Raw genomic sequence first — 22,050 nt, forward strand, 5'->3', positions numbered from 1 at the left:
CGTCTGGGGCATGTCTCCCTGCTTGCTATAAGCACGTATTGGAACCTGGAGGGCTCTTGGCGCTGGGCAATGTAGTTACAGTCAGCTTAGTTAATCATAAATGTGCATCGTTTACACTACACTTGTTCGTTTAAAAACCTGTTAACCAGCTCTACAATGCAGGATGGCTCCCAACAAGAAATGTAGGTAAGGGCAAAGAAGCAGAGGCAATAACTTTCTTCAACTTTATTTCAACAACCTAGATGATACGCACGGATGACTGACTTTCCAGACATTCCATGCAATGCAGCAGTTCTGTAATAAAGCCTGCACTTTACCAGCTCTACAAACCTCGAACACTATACAATCCTGACCCAAGTGGAGCCAGGCTTCCCCACGTTGAACCCCCTATAACACTTTACATTTCTGACAAAGTCAGATATATACAAGCAGACAGATTATCGAACTGGCCCATTGAGGACGGATTCGCCAGCACCACAAATTGTTTGAGTCGTATGAATCAAGGCACTGTATCTGCCATTGCACTCTTTTGGACCAAGCAATACTTCCGAAGCGGTAACCTCAGTCTTTAAATTATGTCAAATGTAACAGGGGCCTACCGATAATGCCACTACTCTTCACGCTTACAGCAACTGTACACACACACTCCACCTATTGAGGCTTCCGTCCATACTTTTTATCAATCAATCACTTTAGGCATGCTTTAAACTTTTGCAAGACATAATGCCTACCACAACACTTCACTGGGATGACAGGTATCATGTCTATGTGCTCTAGAAGTATGTGATGTGAAAATAATGCTGATGTGAACAGTGCTCCATTTCACCATGTTCACTTCTACTAGCTTTTGAAAATGACTGATCCGACATCATGGCCGTTGCCTTAACATGACACACTTTACTCCCAGAAGCAGCAGTTATGTTAAGCACACAAACGTCACCATGACTGGCAAAGCAACTACGAGGCAGAATTTACAAAAAGCCCCTGTGATATCCAACTTTCAATGGGATTTTCAAACAAATTTATATCCGTGTGCTTATCGTGAACGAAACACAAATGAGAGAAGAGCACACAGAGAAGTAAAGTCTCCCAAAGCCCACCATTGCGTGCCGATGCAAAATTCCAAAGCTGCTTTCTTTCTGCCAGTATTGGAATGAATTAATGAGTTTGTTGTTTTATGGCGCGAGGGTGCCAGTATTGGAGAAAAAATTTTAATCTAACTTGGGGGTTAGCTCGCAGGACAATGGTGCACAATGACCAAGTATAATGATAAGTGTACCTAAAAGTTTAAAAATGCCCTTTGCTGCACACAAATGCAGGAATACGAACGCAAGGATTCCTAGCTGTATTTGTTTCCTAGGACAAAACTCAAGCATGAAGATAAACTTATTTTTTTTTAAGTGAAGCACACTGTATGGCACACCTCATTAGCATGCATCCTTTGCTTCAACATGGCTTAAAACTGGACACACACGAGGCGTTGCCTTCTGCATGTGCTTAGCATATATTAGCAAAGAACTTCAGTGCAGGCGATGCTCATTTAGTAGCTCCAAAAATCTATTTCTCCATGACCGACGTGGTATGCATTTGACTGGCTAAAATCACTCTAGCCTTCAATATTTGGTAATTTCATGCAGTGGTAGATCACTGCATTGGACCATTGCATTTACGCTAGGGGCATGCCAGTCATACTAATATAACAATATTTATTTCAGAAAGGGGGCATATGTGAGAAGGCATTTTGCTGTATATACGGAAAAAATTATGCAGACATTAAGCGAAATTTTCACCCACCCACCCCTAATTTAATTTCTCTTTTCAATAGTGCAGTGGGCTCGGACACCATGTGGCTAAGCATGGCGGGAAAACTAACCTCTTTACGGCAAGAAGCGTGGATGGCACAGAGACGTTCAACAAGAGTAGCTAGACTGATCAATGGACTATAGGTCCAATGAGCCAATGCACTACAGTAATGCAAGTCTCTATGGCCTCAAAGAACAAACACAGCTATTCCTGCATGTGTGAATCTGGAGTCTGGGGGGCCGTGCACCGTAGTAATGCATCACCCATTTTGCTGTGCTGAAAAGACCTGCTCCAAGTCCATTACTATGATTGCATTGAGCATCACCAGGTTGCATTATGATCACAATCTTTTCCCCTAATCTTCGAAGGTCCCTCCTCATGCAGTATTTATGATTGCATGATGCTGGTAATGGCGTGACATTCATGCAAAAAAATGTATCTTACATTCAGTAATTAACGCAGCTTTTAGAATAAAAAGAAGCAAACTTACTAGTTGTTTTAAAATAATGCTGGCATCTCCAGCGGTTGCTGAATGCCACTGTTACTGAACTCATGGTCGACCGGTAAGGGAAATTAATAGGATCAGCTGGCTTCTGTTTTCAAAGCAGCTATCATTGAGTTGTTCCCATGGTAAATTAGTAGCTTCATGTAGTGGCAGTGGCTCCTCGTCCCCACAGGGGGGTAGAGATATACAATGCTGATAGCATTAAATGATCTTCTGGAGTGCACATCTAACACCAGTACAAAAAACGCTTCATTAGCAGCAGTGTGGGACAGCAACCTTGGCTACATGGGAAAGTAGTCAGATCAAACAGCGGTAGCCCATCAACTTCAAAGATTTTACCCAAATAGATGGCAAAGCAGCGTCAAATGTATTCGACCAGCGCCCCACACAAGGGATGTATTTGGGCAGCTAAATGTGAGAATGTGACTGCCAAGGCACGATGCCCTCAGTATGGCAATCACGCTTATCTGCAAATTTAATCTCCCAACCATCCACATCTTCTGCTTGGAGTATAATAAGAGGAGCTATTATTTTTATGCAGCTGCCTGCTTTAAAGAATTATGAATCACTGCGATTTAGGAGCTGCACAACCTTTAACATGTGCACTTGATCCAATTTCAACTTTTAAATCTCAAGAGAAATTGCAGACCAAGTGATTAACTAGCAGGTCAGCAGCCGTCCCACAAGTTCCTATGCCAATGGATCACCGTAGTTCAAGTAGCATTATTTCTCGTAAAAAGCGTGCTAAACTAAAATGTACCAAAGTAAGAAGTGGCTGACTTCATACACTATGGTGTAAAACCCAACTTTTCACTGTGTTGTCATTGTTGATGAAGTCGAGGCTATGAAGCTTCACAAAAGCTGAAGGACTAGAGGAAGGTTATTGCCCCTCCTTCATGGCTATCACACTTTCAGCTGCATTACTACCTTAGCAAGAAACGGTGAGATGTTGGGAAGCAATGCGACAGGGATATATATTCACCTATCATCCAGCAGTCCCCAGTCATAAAACATAGATGTTGTTAAGGCTGACTAAGTACAAGCATTCCTTAACTACAACTCTGCAAAAAGCTTTTCGTTCCGCTACAACTATAGCCTGGAATGAACATCAGTGTAATCTGTAAGCCATGGGATCGGTTATCATGACATGAGGCACCAAGCTACAACTCGCAACCAAACAATGTTTTAACAACAGCTAGAGCCAGTTCATACTACTGCCGCGGTCGTTACAAAGTCAAGCAAAGACAAACCTAAATCCTTGAAAAAGAACTAAGCGGGCCTAGACACTGCGCCATCGTGTCCAAAATCGCGATGCCAGCGCTTTCTGCATCGCCTGCGAGCTGATGTCAAACGTCATGAAGCTGATGCCGACAGCGATGGGTCCCTTAATCCAGTTCATGCTCAGTCCTTTGTAGAGGCCACCAATGAGGCCTTCATTCTTGTAAACCGTGATGAGGGTTCCCAATACACTGGTGTAGTTGTGTCCAGTGAGTGGAGCAGTCTGCATCCGCCTCCTCACAATGTCCAGCGGATAGGAGCATGACTGGCCGAACAGGCCACCTACCGCACCAAACATCAAGCGCTCGATCGGGTGCAGTTCTGTCGATCCTGTCTGCTCTGTTGAAAGGAATGGAGGAATAGATTGATAAGTAATGTTAGAGCAGTAGAATTGAAAGGTAGGCTAGTTAATACACATGCACGATAATGACTGATGCGCTCAAATGTGTAGATTAAATTGAGAAGGGATGTTCCATGGTGTTTCCTACAAACATTACTACAGTCCCCTCCTGTTAATTCAACCCCTGTGGGGCAGCAAGTTTAGGTTGAATTATCCAAAAGGTCAAATAAATAGATGGCACCAAAATGAACTGATTCAAATGTTTCATGTTGCTTGAAGTAGTCTGTAATCGTTGACAGACTGCTTCAATACAGTAATATAATAACTATACATATGGTCATCAGTCACTGGCCCACAGAGATCACCCAGGGCACAGTGAAAGCTGTCATCATCGCTGCAGGACAGGTTGCTGTTGTTACTGTTGCCGCCTAAGGAATCAGTAGCGCCGCCTGCTGAATGTCTTCCATGTTTAAGCTTTTAGTAACCACTGCTCACATGAGGTGACACTGGCGGGGGTTTAATTACCCAAAGCGACATATTTTTGCGTGCAAACTAAACAAGTTTTCCTCCTACATCACCGTACGGTTTATTTCAGAGACTTGCCAGTGCATTTGCATTAAGCGAAAAGTCACATTAACAGAGGTCGAATTAACAGGAATCGACTGTAGAGGGACCTCTGGAGCTAGTGTCTATGGGAGCTGCAAGTTTGGCACTTCAGCTAGCACGGTAATTATGGGTAGTGCATGGATTTGCCTAAACTTTATCGTTCTGGCTTCTAACGGCCTTGTGATTGCAGATTAACCATTTTCAACAAAACAATGCATTATAAATCCAAAATTCACAATTGTGATGCGTGTGCACAAATACTTATTGATCCCCACCGTGTTAGGAAATTGGGACAGCTTCGAAATTTAGCAAGCATTATAAATAATGCAATGAGAATGTTCAAGGCCACAAGCATGAATGTTAGAGAAATCCATGTACTGATCATCATTCCCATGGTAACTAAACAGTCGCTGCACCAGAATTCCCTCTAGTAAACTTATAAAAAAACTCTATGCTTTCTCCATTTTACCCTCGTGTTTCGGCACATCGGTCATAATCATGTAGCATTAGAACTTAGCCTTGTAGTTGAAAAAGAATGGCTTGGAAACCAGTAAGAAAACCAAAATCTAGAAAAGTTGACTACACGCCCAGCATACCTGCTAACCTGTGAACATTAAAAATTTGTAACAATACTCATGAATATGACAAAAGGAGAGGGATGAGAGGAAGGAAGCAGCATGCATTTTTGTTTATGTCTGCCCTAAGCACACATATTTCATGGGATAAATACACACTTTATTTGCACTTATTAAAGTTTAGATACAGCACATTAAAGGGGCCCTGCAACACTTTCTTCAAGCCACCATATTTGCTCTAGACATATTCTCAGCATGTTAAAGCAAAAAAGAGCAAAAGAAGTTATGGTAACACACACAAAGCCAAGTTATCGGTCAGAAATTTCAAAGTACATGCAAAATAATAGCTACTCTCAACTCAAATTTTAATGGCTCTAAATGCCACATTTCATTCTCACATGACATCATAGGGTGGCAACAATAGCAGCACGGCATTAGCGGAAGTCGGTGTGCCAAAGTTGCCAAGCCTGCCTAGCCTGCTCAGCCTGCCGATGGCATTCCCATGACCTCTGTCATCGAGCAGCACACCTTCTGATATTGGAGGCCATGGCACCACGTTGATGGTTAAAACAGCTTCCTCAAGGCTGCCATTGGTGCGCCAAAGTGCTCGGCATGTTGGCGCATCTTTTCCGTGGTTGCAAAACCTCTCTCGTGGCTGTGCAACGCTTCAAATGGTCGTAAAACGTAATCGTGTAGTTTCTTTTGCAGTAATCACAATATTGCACGAACGTAAATTGATTACATTTTTAACCAATGATCATGGCGCCACACTTAGATGTCACGTTCTGTCTGTGAAGTACACGAAATCACCACATCGAGGCAATGCTGTCGGTGCCGCTCAACGAGCTTTCCCTGGTGCATTGCAGGGCCCTTTGAGAGCAACAAGCTAAAGCAGAGGCTTAGAAGCAATGCAGTGTTTTTAGATCACAGTGACATTTTCAGTGACTTTGCTTATGCCGATTAGCCTGCTTCAGGAAGACATTTGACGAAATTTGTGCGAAGAAGAAAGCCCTCTGCTTAACCTGCCACAAAAGGGTGCTGCACATACCATTGCAATTTTTTGTTGCATGCTCTTCAATCTCGCTTGCCCCATCTTTCAGCACCTTTTAACCTATTTTCATGAATAAAATCTATTTGTAAATTTTGACGCAACATTTGTAAGATCGCGGAACATGCCCAAGTTCGTCAACTTCACAACAAATTCTAGGGAATTAGCAGGTACGCCCTAGTAGACAACAGAAGCGCCTTGCCACTTTAGGTGTCCTTCCCAACAGGATAGGTCGTTTTGGCAAGTACCTCATGCAGCCATCACAAGTGCTGCAGCTTGTTAAGGAGTTTCCAGCTGCTTACAGCTCACACTTTTAAGAATTAACTTCAAGAAGTAGTAAAACATAATTGCCATTACATTTAATAATTTTGAAACAAACTTGGGGCAGTAACCTGGTTACTTAGTTACTAGTGCTAGTTACTAGTAGTGGTACTTATATTAGAACAGTCATGATGTCTGACGGACATTTGGCAATTTTGCTACCAAGTTCTATGCGTTTTTGTGCGGCAAGTGGGGGTGCTAGAATGTTTAACTGCACCTGCAAACAATCTAAATTGTTATTTGCGTCCAGAATAGACGGACAAACATTCGTTAGGTAGCCTCGCATGGCAAGTTAAACTTCCTCGATTCCTCAGCATGTTCCATCGAGGCACTATTCCTTGTTTTTAGTGCGGATAGCTGGCATTCTTGTATAGAAGAAGCAATAAATGCCCCTTTCGTATGTTCGCACTAATGCATACTGGCTATTTTCCTACAGAGAACACAATCAGACCCCACAAGCATAAAGCACAATTGTGACAGTTATTTGTACAAAAAGTGATGAAGGCACTAGGGTGTCCATATTGGAAGGTGTATGTTTGACTTTAAGAGGCACACTCAGACCAAAGAAGCTTGGCCAGTTTTTCAGTGACAGCTTAAAAGGGCATTCCTCACCGAGGCGAGACAGCAAGAAAAGTTGCAGAAAAGTAGGCTTATCTGAGGAGCCACCGAGACACACTGTTCTTTCGTTCCTTTTTTCTGTCTCGTCATCATCAGCAGCAGCGGTCTATTAGTCCACTGCAGGGTGGAGGCCTCTCACAGCAATCTCCAGCTACCCTCTCTTGCATCAGCCAACTTCATCCGATGCCTGCGAATTTTCTGATCTCGCCAAACCACCTAATCATTGGCTGCCCTTGTGTCATTTCTTTCCCCTTGACCTCCGTTCTGTTGCAGTCAAACCTCATCATGACGAAGTCGCATCCAACACAAACTTTTTTTCACTATACCCAACATTCATTGTAAGTGTACACGCTGATATTGGTGATGAATCTGGTGATGAAGCCTCAGATAGGCCAGCAAAGGATTGCCTGCCAATTTTGATGGCCCCGTGGCGGCTTTCCGTGCCGCCCACCATGTAGCCGGCTTCCTGGCATGTGAACAATGCTAAATTAGAAACATGCTTTTGCACTATTGGTAATATGCAATCACATGGTCGGTGTGATCACACGAGATTGGCATGTTGGCTCACCAGCTGTGGGCCAACCAAGCAAAGTCATAGGCCAAAACACACACGCCCACGCTTCACACTTTTGCTACCAGAAAATTCAGTACTTTGATCTGCAACTAACAAACATTTACTTTCCTGCAACTGATATTATCTCAGATCTACTATTTTCCATTTTGTTACAGCAACAGAATACTTGCTGAAATAAGGCATGAACAATGAAACCTTGCTTTCGATTTGTTACATCTCTGTTCATTGATATCAAGATTGACTGTGCCCTAACTGACCAAACGGTTAAGTGCTCTATACATTATATGATGTGCCAAACTCCTCTGTCTTTTAGCTAGAACACCAGCACCTACTCCCTCTTTGATACTGTCGCTTTCCTGTCTCTCAACATCACATCAATCATTTGGTGTTCCATTATTCATTGCACAGTCCTCGGCTCCTTCTCAAGTTCCTTCACGATCCTCAGAATTTCTACCCATACTAGCCTGTAGTTTAGGACCATTCGGCAGGATAGCATTAAGCAAAGAATAAATTGAACCAGCGCCAAGTTAATGGAAGTCTACAGTAACAGAAGTCCTGGCATGCTAAATTTGGCACGTGCCGAGTTATCTATTTTAATGAAAACAGCCTCAGTAAGGTTATCCCATGGTAGATATCACAATTCTGTTGCACTTCCAATTTTGTCGCACTTGAAAAGGCAGCCACTACTTTCAAGACAAATTGCAAGGCAATGTTAGGTAATAAACCAAACTTATCTAATTAATGTTTTAATTTTTAACTTTCAAGCACATTTTCCAGTTGCCGAAATGAAGCTGAGCAGTAATGAAGTAATATTCATTTATCAGAAATTCTGTGCCAGCAGTTCAGAGAAATAAGACACCCGAATCCATAGCTAAATGCGTTGATGTTCCAGTCAACGATGATCACCACTGTGGTAAACAGAGCACTAGTAAACGTTAACTGGGACAGTAATGCCATTAGTCATGGATTTTGAGGACATATTACTTGGAATTGTTGCAAAGCAAAGAATTTCTGCTAAATTAATATTACTTCAATGCGCCTCAGCTTCAATTGAGCAGCTGGGAAACAGGCGAGCATATGCAGCGATTCGTTTCACTTGATGGCATTTATGTCTCATCACCTACTGCTCATGACTGGCCCATTTTGGTGATAATGTAGGCAAAGCGCTTTTTGGATCAGTGCCGAAGTGCAAAGAAAAGAATTGGAGCAGAATCGCTGTATTATCCTGGTTTTACGATCCGAAAAGATCAATTACAAAGTTAATTAGTGGAATTTTGTTAATTAACATAACATTACAATCTGTTTTGGAAGTAGTGTTCATCTTGAAGTGATCCTGTTGATGTGATTGAATGAGAATATCTACCACAATAGATATTTAATAAGTATTTTTTCATTAAGATGGACAATCCAATATATGTATACGTAGATACAGAAGAAAACGATCTTCAATCATCGGTTTTACAACTTATCAGTTCCTGCTTACGGTCTTAAGAGCGCCAAATGCTTGCTGCCACTACTTCACAACACTTCTGTCAAAACAATCTGTTAAGAGAAACTTGATGTGGTGCTCATTATGCTCTAAATAACATTCTGAACACATACCTTGAATACCTCGAATGGTAAAGCATGGATAAGCGTAACATGCATTCAGAACCATAGACTGGAAAAATCTTTACCTGCTCTTAGCCTCTTCAGAGTCTCGTACGTAAAAAAACTAGCACCAGCATACGGAATGACACCAAGCATCGTGGGTGAAAACCCTCTATACAAGTGCCTCGGGCCTTCCTTATTCCAGATTTCCCGAAACACTTCAATTATGTTTCGATACCTGTGGGTGCAGGGGAAGAAATAAAGAAACAAGGCTGTGAAGCAAGAGATGCCAGCAGTCAGTGAGACAGTGCATGCTTTTTCACTCTGAACTTCTGATAACATGAACAGCTGACACAGAGGGTTTGCATTATACAGTGGCACCTATGCCTCTCTTACTGCAACAAGGTCAAAACTAGGAGTAAATACAACACCATGTTAAGAAAAGTTGAACATATGTGACATCATTTTTTTTTTTATTATTTAGTGCGATTCATTTGTGTAATGGTATCATTAGTGGCATACATTGCGTCATTAGTACTACGGTAAAATCCAATTCAGAGTCCAAGGGGACAATGAATCAGTTCAAGTAAAGAGGAGTCTCAACTAATGGGAGTCACTTGATGCAAAGCTGCCATGCACTGCACAGGCTACCGCACAACCACGAACTTGCTCGACCGCATTCTAGAAGAGGTCTGGCTGTGAAGTTTTTGCCAACATGATGCCCTAGTGTCCTCATACAGAGTTTGCCAGGTAAAGAATGTTAAGTTCGATACAGAAAAAAAAGGGGGGGGGAGCAATAAAGTGCATGGGCAAACAGTCCATAGTTTGTGCATCAAGCTGTGCCTGAAGCATAATCGTATCGATAGCATGCAACGCACCAGACTACACAGACAACACCTGCCACATGGATTAGAAGGAAGCTTTTGCTCAGGGTCAACTCCAATCTTGGTATGAAGTTACTGTATGAACACTGAAATGTTCTCTTTAGAAAACCACTGACAGACTGCTGCTTTAAATCTACTTTATTTGTAATCTGCTTAAATCTGCTACATTTAGGTAACATCAAATTCTATCGACTAGTGGAAACAGAACTTTCATTTAGAACCTCAACTCTTCTATGTAAACTGCGAAAAATCAGTTCATTAAAAAACATTGAAGCACCAAGCTTGCAAATCTGTAAATAAGAATCTGCAAATCTGTAAATAAATATACACTTGAAATCAACAACCTCGTCACACGCCGGCCTTCACCACACGAAAACCATCACAAGCTTCGATGCAAAATTGCAATCTTAGAGGGCTATGATCACCTCTCTGGCATGGAGACGGCCATCCTTGCACGTGCAACGTCCAAGGGGTATGTCAATGCTGATGCTGTGCAACCAGCTAAGGAGCCGGCAAGGAAGGTCTTGAAGTAGTGCTTCTTCCTGGCAAGCCCAAGTTTATGTTATTAGCACATAATCAATAGATGGAACAACATAGCAGCATCAGTTATCGCAGTAGCATACGCACACTCCAGGAAGTGTTGACTGTTTGAAGGTGTGCTTTTCTTCCACAGCAATAATCACTATTCTATACTCTGGTTCATACATAACAGGCAACGCTACGAAAACTAGGCTGTTGACATCCGCGACCAAAAAGTAGTGCATCACATATGAAAGAAAGATACTAGGTGCACACCACGTAATTTGATGTAAAATTAAGCCTCATACATTTACGTTTCAAAATATGATGTACTTATTACATGCAAGGTGTCGGCAATCCAAAACTATTTACCACCAAACGAGCGCGGTGACACATTTCTGTGACCAGCCGCCACAGCGCACGACTTGCGCTCGCGACCAAAACATACGTCGGTCAAGAACAATCTCAACGTCAGAATCTTTTAAATAATATGTTGCCTACTAGAAGTACAAATATGCACAATATGTGACTTGACATAAACTCGTGAGTGCAAGTCGTTGTTCATATAATATATAAAGTAGCTATTTTGTAGAAAACGTGGCAAGTGAAGAACAACTACATTTAGAAGCGCGTGGAGTGAGGCTTCTATGACCGCACTATGTACATAGCTTCCACAGCGTTGCCTGCTGTGCATGAAATTAAGTACAGGCTGCACTGCAAAATTAAAGCTCTGCACCTTGGTATCAGCTGTACTTTCATATGCAAAGCATCTTTGACATGAACAAAACCAAGTTGCAAACTGCGTGTTAATGAACAGACATGCACACTGACATGATAACAATTACTGTTGCAGGAAAAATGTGCACCAGTAAGTTTTCTTTTTTTTTTTTTCCTTTTCTTTAATCACATCAGAAAATGTGGCCTTTCTCCAATGGCATATGGGTGTAAGACTTCATTACAACTACGCCAGAGCAATACATAGGATGTAACAGTTGACTGCAGTTGCTATCTAGTGCCAACTGGCAAAAACATGTGTTTAGCTCATAGCACATTGCAAATTTTTAGGTGAATATTTCTTAATACCATTTTGCACATCCACAAAGAAGTTTTGTGGAGTCTAGCAAACTTTGAAATTTATTTAGCACAGTATTCCTTATTAACAAAATAGAAAGGGACCTTCTGTGCCTGTTATTTGATAATATGGATGTTAGAACAACATGATTGTTCATACAGCTCTTCCAGCACATAACATATTGAAACATGGAGCACTTTTCAAAAGGTATTCAATAAACACCAAGTTATCAACATCAAGAAGTGTCTCAGGTCACACAATATGTGCTGGCAATATCTAAGTGCCTGTACATCTCAAATGTTGTAGCCACACATAGTAAGACGGGCCTAGTCAAGTGCATGCATGAAATAACCAATTAGTGTAGCACATTCTCAAACATATGCAGTTGTCTCAGGGTAATCTAGAATGTATAATCAAGCCCATATTGTCGAGAAGAGAGGAACGATGCAACCTTCGGCTGGGCCGGCAACGAACAAAGTGCCCCGGCACTGTTTATTGACACGATATATATACACGAACGCCTGGAACCACTTCAGTGGCGCCCTCTGTTAGATGGGTAAGCAGCGTTAGTGTTAGTGGTGTTAGTGGCACCACCGTGGATCGAATGTAACAAAACACAACTCTACACATATAAATAGGAGACAGCATGATACCCACACCTTTGGATTGCATAACTTGCAAAACCTGCATTCCACAACTCCTCTGCTTGAAAGTGAAGATATACTAAGTACTGTTGCCTTAATTTTTGAAAGTCTAATGTTAGGAGGAAGGTTTCGATTAAAACAGCTTTAGTTCTAAGTACCCTTCTCCTACTGATTCAGTTCCTTTCTCTACACACTGTGCTTTTGCACAATGGATTGCGATGCTGGCCTTCACTGATACTGAGACAAGTTTCACAGAAAGCCATTACAGGAGTCATGTGTACACCTTCTGCAAACATGTCCCGACAGCTACAGGCAGAGTAGGTCATTTACCCAACATTTTTTGAAGGTGAAAGGGTCACTGAGTGGTAGCTACAAGCTGCATAGTCCTGCCTATGATCAGAACACATACCATTTGTGACTTGCAACCTGACCTATATGACATCGGCACCTCAGCAGCAGTGAATGTGACACATGGTGATGATGGACAGCAAAAGAGATGACACTACACCTTCTATAGTGACCTGTGTTCCTTTCCGTTGAAACATTTTTAAAATTTTGAAGATTTTGTGCTTACTACTGCTTTGTTTTCTAGCAAATTTCACAGCAAGATGGCATATTATGGTCCACTTCATTCAACATAACACTTGGCACTCTTAACTGCTTGGTTTGTCAAGAAAAAAAAATGCAAATTTGCCATTATCCACACCTCTTTGGGTGTCCATATCCCACCCCCTGCACTTATTGAAAACTTATCTCGAAGGCCATCCTCTGGCATACTACGGACACTGAAAATGACAAGGTACTAATGTCCCCAGCTGCCATGTTTTGAGCATAACTCAGTGGGCCTCTTCAGTCCTTATCAGTCCTTGACAGTCCCAGACTGCCCAACGCGGTGCTTTCAGCTAATGCACATTACATATGCAGTGTCTCGGGCAGTCCTGGACAGTCCAGGATGGCAAATCGATGAGGCCCATTTGGAGGTGCTCAGAGAAAGGCAACCTCACATTTATTTCTTTACAAACTATAGTCAGTGACAGGCTAAATATTACAAACAAGCTCCATCAATAAAAACACAGTGTACCTATCCTTATCCTCTGAAAGAGAGCCAAGCCAGCAGGAGTCCACTCACAATTAGACACAAATTATGTACAGCCAATAAGGTTTGCTCATTACTCTGACGCTCAGTGGTATTGCATGTTTAAAACAGCTGTTTCTGCTGTACAAGTCTGTCTTTGTGTCACTGGTTTCAGGATTAAATATGAATGTCCAGGGCAAATCTTAAGAATGATCCTGATACCACGGCTCAGGCAAAAATAATATTTGAGCTTGAAACAACGAGCTTTAATTTCCCAATTAGCCCAGTATTTACATTAGCAGAGCAAAGGCATTAAGCTGTGAGTGGACTCCACTTTAATTTCCTTTCCGTGAAGTCGGAAGCTCCGAACTATTTCATCCGTAGAAAACATCGCAGATCAAAACCAAATTCTATGCGAAACACACGGAGTGAGACTTCTATGACAGCACCATGTTGTATAACCTCCATAGCGTTGCCTGCTATGTTTTAATTGTAGTATAGCATAGCAAAAGCGCCTATTCAATATCGTCTTTTTGACCGGCAAATTTGACAGCTCACCTCCTTTCGTTTGTGTCCACCTTGAGGATGATCTTCCAGTGCTCATGAGCAGCGTACTGGCATGCGGCAAAGGGGACAACTCTTGCCATGGTGGCTGTGTTGCCTCGCCACCAACTGAATAGGCCATGCTCCTTGTATGAATTGACCAGGAACTTAATCGCCTTGGGAAACGAGAACTGCTCATTGTGTACTGCAATCAGGCAAGGAAGTACAATGTTAGGGGGAAGGAAAATAAAGAAGTGCAAAATAAAGATATTAGTTTAGACAAAGCACACTGCCAAATTTAGGGACATGCTCCCAAGCATTCTTTTCTACTTCTGATTTTCCCTTTTTCCATCATTTTTTTTTTTTTTTTTCTAGAGTGAAGCGCAGAGACTTTTAAGGTTGCTGCCGCCAGTGACCATACACCAGCTGAATAAGTGAAAAATCTGATCCTTATTTAAGTTCACTTTCAGTGAAAGCGCGTTTGAAAAATTCCAGATAGATGTTGCAATCCTCGTGTGAATGTATCACCACTTCTATTCGGTGTTTATTTTTTTTTTGTGTGTGTGTATAGAGAGGCCTTGGTACTTTCAGTTTCTTATGCAAGAAGATGTAGGGATTTCCTAGATGATGTGCAATAAAATATGCAAAATAAAGGCAGCACTATCCAGGTGGCCTCGCTACATAAGCTATTATCACCAAGGAGGTAATCTAAACTAGGCACGTGGAACAGGGGAAACGATGTCAGCCTGAGATAGGGCCACAAGGCGCCATCAAACATAGCCTTGAGGCAAGGAAGCTAACAAAGGAACAAGTAAATGTTAAGACAAAGTGGTACAAAGAGCACATAAAAAACAGCAACCCTCCCTCCTGAAAGTGCACAGAATTTAAAAAAAAAAAGGAAGCATTTTTTGCTGAGCACACGGCATACAGTTCATGGTCAATGTTCATCCAGACTACAAAAAGCACAACTTAAAACATATGATGAACATGCATGGCAAAAAAAACACGCTAGAAAGTACTATTTCGGGAAAGAATATGCATTTAGAGGCAACTTCAATGACACTGTGTAAAAGCTTCCAAACCAAGGAGAAGTTAAACAAGGCCTCTTTCCCTCATTTCTTTTTTTCAGCAGCAAAACAAGAACATTCAGGCTACCTCAAATGCAGGAGATGCAAAAAGAGCAAAAACTCTCCTCACAAAGCAAAACCGTCGTAAGATTATATAATTTAAGAAGCTAACGGAAAAATGATTACAGATCAAGTAACAATCGTATAAACTGTTGTATAAGGCTGCATACATTTACACATGCACGCAAAAAAAAAAAAAGAGAGGAAGAACTCCTGACTGCAAACTTCAGTCAATGACAAGAAATTATATGATAAAGTAACTCATTAGTGGCTTTCCTATGACCAGGCATGCCACACCAACTGCGGCATCAGTAGTATGTAGTATTAGGTTATCATAAAAGTGTACGTCTTACTTTGGAAGTTAATTTTTGTGCGGTCAAGGGGTGCTATAGCAGTCTTCGCAAGAGAGCCAGCTAGTGCCCCAGCGATGAACGAAGTGATAACTTTATCTCGATTCGTTATCTGCAAATAAGAAGGAAGATAAAACAGATCATGACTATTTGCAACATTCGTGAAAGGGCAGTGCCACAACATACAAGCTGAATAGTTGTACAAAAAGTGAACAGGATGAAAAAGAAAAAGAAAAGTATGAATTGCTTGCAACATTCAGCACAGAGCACTGGAAGTCACACTGTACAAGCTTCGAAAGCTTAACGAGCAGCAAGCATCGCAGACGAATTAGTTACGTTTTGGAGGCCAATTTGCATGTACTGGACACAAGTAAACATAACCAGTGAAATATTGTGTCAGTAGTTGGGTAATTCAGTGGAGGTGTTTGTCTTACTATGCATGCTGCTAATAAGGCTGCAAGAGGATAAAAAAGCAGGGTTGAAGTCCGTCTACTATAAAAAAAACTTTTTTTTTCTCCCTCTCTGGAAGGAACAACTAATTAGTTCAGTTAGCTGCTATGGCAAATAAGGTGTCTATTTAATTCTGTTGAGCAGTTATTAACATGCTGCACACACCTAAGAGGTCGCCTCCATTGAATCCTTAAAAGCATGCCAGTCAGTCAGTGCAGTGTGTTTGTAAAGTCAGCGAAAAGGGAATTACTAGGAAGTCAGAAATGTGCCCAGAGGTGGAAGAAAGCAAGCAGTGTTTGCAAAATCATCTGCCTTTACCGCAACTTCTCCCTCAGCCATTGAACGAAAAGATCAGCCTAGGCAAGCGTTGGCTCCAAACCTAGCCAGAAGGGCAGGAGAAACATGAAATGAGTATAAAAAATAAAATCCAGGGCCAGCAATTTCATAAATGTTGTCAAAGTGCTCCTTCCTCCTCCTGCATCATGCCAGTAAAGTTATGTCCTTAAATACAATGTTTACTTTAATAGTTGCGTTAGTTTAGCATAATGATATTTTTTCATTGGTAACTACTACCAGTAACCAAACTTTTAAAATGAGAACAGGCAAACAAAATGGATTAGTTTTGCTAGGAAAGTGCAAGGATGAAATTTGCGTTACGTTGAATGTGAAGGTATGCAACAGATACCTGAATTTATGTTCTGCTATGTAACCCATAATAGAAAAACTCACAATGATGCACATTTACATATAAGTCACAGTTTTCTTCATAATTTTCCCACGCTGATTGCTGCCTAGCTTGCTCAAAGCACCATAATGAGCTCGGACAATCTTAATCACTGGTTAACTGGTTGAGCTTAATGTCCTAAAGCTACACTCTCACTACAGAAGGATGGTGTAGTCTTGGCCTCCAGCTTTATTTTCACCACGAAAGGTTACTTAAAGTACACTGAAATATAAAAGCAAAGATATTTCTTTGCTCTGCACCCAATGAAATGTGGCTGCAATGACCAGGACACAAGTTCATGACTTTGCGATCAGCAGCAAAACATCAAATGACTAGCTTTTCTCACAGACACCAGTATCTTGCTGCTGCATCACCTACTGCTACACAAGTTCAGTTAGAAACAGAAACAAAACAAAGAAAGCAGAAAAAGTAAAGAGCTATAAAACAACAAAGCAAGCTGCTTTGTTGTTTTCTTTTCCATCACCAGACAGATATGTGCAAGTTCGAGTTAGTTGGTGTGACATGATTATTAATAACAGAAAGACAAACTTAGACAATGAATGAGAAAAACATGATGCTGACTTCCAACTGGTTTATTATTTTTTTCTGTATGCTTTCTGTACCCTCCTATTTCAAGCATGCAAGATGCCCGTCCTGGGTTTTTTTTTTTTTTTCCTTGTAAGCAGCCATTCCTAATCCAAAGTCTGCTTATCACACCGTTCACTATAATCACTGCAGACACAAATGACTATGCTTTATATTTTTCACACTTCAACACTGCAGCCAATAACATTCAGAAATGATATGTTTTTCATCTCATCCAGAGTGCTATTTATTTGTCCCAACAGCCATGGGCCACAGAAAGTCGCTGTGCCCCTTTCTTGTGTGATAACCTTAAACCTGCTATGTTTGTTGCCCAGTTTTTCATTGTGTTCTTAACTAATCATGATGGGTAAGCTTATCTACAGATCCGTTAAGTGACCACAAAGGATAAGACTACCATACTCATGAAGTCTAACAAAAACAGAGAGAGAGAGAGAGAGGGAACCATTAGAGCCTTGACTGTGGCATCAGCACATCATGGCGTGTATGTTGCTGAGCTTTCTTGTTGCCCTCAAATTCGTATGTGGCTGCCAATAAACAACTATCTACAAAAAAAAAAAAAAAGACAGGTAGTAGGCCCGGAACCCAGAAGCCAGAGCACAAAGGTGAAATACTTCTCTATGAAGAATATAAAGAATAACTCGGGGAAAAAAAAAAAGAGCGAATAAGGTAGTGGGCAGTGGTCATTACATAGCAAATAAGTTCTGTGGAAATCTGTAAAGTGAAGGAAGTTTCATGCAAGAGAAATATTGTCATCCACCGTATGTAGCATGAAGCTACAAAAGAAACCTTTACGGGTTTCTCGGAAAGAGTTTCGCAGTTGAAGAAAAATTTTTCCTAGTAGGAAGTTCTGACATGGGACTAATACATTTCTTGGGCGGTCGCTCTACCATTTGAGCTAACCAGGAGGCTAGCATATTGCATGGCGAGGGCTATATAGTTAATTCACGACTTGAAGCAAAAGGATGGTGAAAACAGCAAATTCGCAAGGTGCAGGAAGCACTTTCTAAGAATTTCAATGATTATATGCACGGTGGAGCCAATCCATGGGCCAAGAACATTACATCACCCCATACTTCTGCTATGCACAGCATCCTGCCCACCAAAAGTGATGCACAGGCCTAGAAAAATGACAGATTTATAGACTGTAGATGAACAATAGTTGCATTGTTTCCTCTTCATTTTATACAAATGTTAGCCCACTATAATTCCACTTGGAAAAAACAATAAGAATATGCTAAGTAGTCCTCGAAATGAGATAAGCATGCCTGACAAAAAAAAAAAGAAGAAGCTTTCAAGCTTGTTCCACATCATTTAAGCTTTAGAGCTAATGGTATATCTTCTGTGCCACTTTGTTTAGAAGTGAAGATGTTTGAACACTGCAAATAATTGAAAAAGAATGAAAAAGAAAAAAAAACATTTACATCTGTTTTAGTTTAACCAAACCACAGTACAATTTAAACAGTTCTATGGAACAACATATGGGGCAGAAAAGAAAGTAAAATCAGAACCTCCACTAGTGCACCTCCCCAGTTCTTCCTATTCACTGTTGTGCTTTTCAATTGTTAGCCTTAGTATGTACAGGTGCCCACACTCATCCAGAATTCCCAATCAGTGCACTGTGATGCAATGAAATCTATATCTGTGTAGTGCTGGCTTGTTTGAAAGGCAATGCTGGTGATCAGCGGAACCCACAAGGATACCCGGGCAATACAGTATTCAGCCCAGTACAATGAGCCTAGCAGCTGCTGTGTCATTAACTCCTGTTCCTCAGCAGCCTAGAGTTCGGGCTCTCCATACCATACCAAAGTGTGAACTACTGTACCAACAAGACAAATTGGCACCTCGTTGACAAAATCAATGTTGGCATCAAGGGTTCCTGAATCGGGAAGGAGAGAGAGAGAGAGAGAGAGAGAGAGAGAGAGAGGTCGCTGGTTCCCCAGCCCTGAGCATCAACCCCCCTCTAATACAGTAAATTAAGCCTTGGTTTCACAATAACAAAAGCAAGCTTGTGTAGGTGAATTGTGCCTCAGCTCCTGCCCCCACACTCAAAATACACTTCAGAAGCCCCTGTTTGGTGATGCTTATAGGTCAATCGGAGCTGAGAATTTGACCTGACCTTGTTGCCACGAGTAAAGCCTTAGTGACGGCCATTTCTGCCTTTTGCAATACACCAACTCTGTAGCCATAAAGACCACATGACTTTGTTTTGTAGAGAGCACAGAGAGCGGGAAAGACATTTAGCTGCTGTGGCCTATGGCTCATGAAATAAACCAAACATTTAATAGCACGATATACTACACTACTGCTTACCTCATACTGTGGTTCGTCATCCCAATGGCTGAATGCATCAGGTGTTGGTTCAGTATTGTTTGAATTTTCATCACGTGCACTGCGGTCTAGTGTTGGCAAAAATTTTAATTTCATGCCAAAATTTCATTCAGGCCCCTTCAGTTCTTAAGCCTGAAATGATCAATGAGCTGTGTTACTTCCTTTCTGCATTGTACAGTCAAAATATTGCTAATCTCAGTCATATGACACAAATATGCCAATTTATAGAGCAATTTGAGGAGGTCACCCATGGAAGAGAAAGCGATGAAGTTGATGTTGAGGCAGGCCCCTTGCATGAACTGTTAGCATACCATCCTGCATGTATGCCAATGTGCCGCTACATGTAAATATTTTGTGCATATGTGCATACTTCTTCCATCCATAACACTATAGGCATTGAGTATTTCAAACGTTTGCACATCTTGTCACAGTTACACACATGTTTTTTTAAGGAACTAATAATAATAATTTGACCTTGTGTGCTAAAATCACACCTATGAAGCATGCTGCAGCAGAAGGCTCTAGGTTAATTTAGAGCACTTTGGCTTCTGTAACATGCACCTAACACTCATCAAACAATGTGTTCTTGCCTTCTTCCCCCATAAGAACATAACACTGCAGAAATTAGTAACATCGGAAAGCAACTACAGAGGTATCAGGGCAAAGCTACCCATCTTAGCACTCAGGACAGAGCTAAAGATGGACAGAAAACAACGATAGTGTCTTCAGTAAAATCCAAGCACTGCATAATTTGGATAATGCATTGTGTGCTTGTGCACAGTCATTACAAGGCCTTCCAAATCTCCAAGTTATGTCAAAGCAAAGCTTCACGACAAGCACTTCTTCACTTGATGTTGCCTTCTTTTCATGCTAAGCACCAAGAAGAGATCATTCACAAGCACTAGCATTCTAACGGTCACACTGACACATGCATGCAATTTTTTTACAAAATGTTAGCATGCAGACCAATTATGCCAACAGAGAAGTGCACAATGTCTCTGAGAATTGAGTGAATGCTTCATGACCTACTTACATCGTGTTACGTAATTTGGGCAAGAAATGACGCCGGTACTGGATTTTCCAGGTACTGGAAGTTATGATTTTAGTCAAATATCTCGGGCATAATTTCCTACAGCATCAAATGAGGTGCGTTATCAGAAGACCAAAGTGCAGGGTGCATAAACTAGAACGCACCTCGGCAGCATACAGACTTTTCTTTGACTGATAATGACTTTGACTTTTTTGTTGTTTGTTGTGTACGTGTTGCTCAATGGTAACACGCGTTTAGTGATATATTTCTTAACGGGCTCAAAACTAAGAAATACGCAAGCACAACGAACTGTGCATTGCTTTTCTATTATTAATTTTGCTGCTGCCTATAATTCGCATGTACATTTTCCCACTGATCAGCATATATATTTGAAGACTCAAGTTTCCGAAACTCGCTCACGTTGTTGGTTTCAACAATATGTAGAATCATCGTTATAAATTCGTGAGTACTAGTGGGCAAGTTTAGTCACTTGAAACACGGACAAAAAAAAAAAAAGGCTGTGCAGTTACTGAAGATGTGTTAAGTATGCAAGGAAGTACAGTGATATAACGTATTACATGGACACGAAATCTCCCGACGACCCAATTTTACGCTTCACATCATGAAACTAACGCCAAGAATTTCTCAAGCGCATCCAAAGGTGAAGTGCGCAGACCAGGCACACCTACGGGTCAATGCTTTATAAATAACTGCCTGACTGCTACGGAGAATTTATCTTCAGATTAGCACGACACGACGAACCCGCGACGAGCAGGTAAGGCAGCGGTACTACTCACATCCGTACAGGTAAAATGTTCTATGTGAGCAAGGTCGCGAAGCAACAGTTCTGTCAGCACACGGCCAGGCAAAGGTCTTCTCACTCGTGGAAAAACAGCACACGCTACACGTGCTCTAAGTTGAGAGTGTACACTTGTGTGCCGAGGTACGGCAACTTGTGCTAAACAGAAACGATGCTACGCTGCCGACCGGAACTAGCACACTACTGGCATATCCGAGTGTCCTTTTGGGATTGCCGGAACAACGTAAAGCTGACGTCATTAAACCACACCCATGTCGTCATTTGGCGGTTGTTTCAAACATATATGTTTGGCTCAATGAAGTGGCGTAGAAAACGTAGAGTTGTCCAAACACTTCTGGCATAATACGAACGTCAGCTAGCTTTAACCATAGTAACGGCTTGTTCTTGCTTATGATCGCCGCACCTTAAGTCCTTTTCCCACAGGTTTGAGAAGGTCGCCGTACTGACGGCAGTGAGGCGCCGCCATTGCCTAATCAATTCGGCGTGTTTATCAGATTGGCACATTTGTAGAAAAAATATATGTCGGATAAGTCGCAGAAGGAACTAAGGAAAGGGCAGTAATCGCTCCGTGCGTGCGTGCACCAGCAAAGCCGCCTTGGACACCCCCCTCTCCCCATTTG

General features: G+C 41.6%; 1 protein-coding gene across 3 annotated transcripts; it reads right to left on the bottom strand.

Annotated features, from left to right (window-relative positions):
* Positions 1-210: 210 nt before the first annotated feature.
* Positions 211-21,497, bottom strand: DPCoAC (dephosphocoenzyme A carrier). 3 transcript variants are annotated; one of them, XM_050178678.3, is made up of 8 exons: positions 21,408-21,496; positions 19,828-19,895; positions 19,563-19,712; positions 15,476-15,584; positions 14,011-14,200; positions 10,568-10,684; positions 9,345-9,496; positions 211-3,925 (listed from the first exon to the last, which is right to left on the bottom strand). In XM_050178678.3, the coding sequence occupies exons 3-8, from the start codon at positions 19,674-19,676 to the stop codon at positions 3,588-3,590; spliced, it is 1,020 nt and encodes a 339-aa protein (XP_050034635.1). In that variant the 5' UTR covers positions 19,677-19,712; positions 19,828-19,895; positions 21,408-21,496; the 3' UTR covers positions 211-3,587. The 3 variants fall into 3 exon arrangements, with proteins under 3 accessions (XP_050034635.1, XP_050034634.1, XP_050034636.1); XM_050178677.3 differs by lacking the exon at positions 19,828-19,895 and having other exon boundaries at positions 21,408-21,497; XM_050178679.3 differs by lacking the exons at positions 19,828-19,895; positions 21,408-21,496 and adding an exon at positions 16,241-16,301 and having other exon boundaries at positions 19,563-19,651.
* Between the last annotated feature and the right edge of the window lie 553 nt (positions 21,498-22,050).

This window comes from Dermacentor andersoni, chromosome 5 (assembly GCF_023375885.2).
Source record: "Dermacentor andersoni chromosome 5, qqDerAnde1_hic_scaffold, whole genome shotgun sequence".
Lineage (NCBI taxonomy): Eukaryota > Metazoa > Arthropoda > Arachnida > Ixodida > Ixodidae > Dermacentor > Dermacentor andersoni.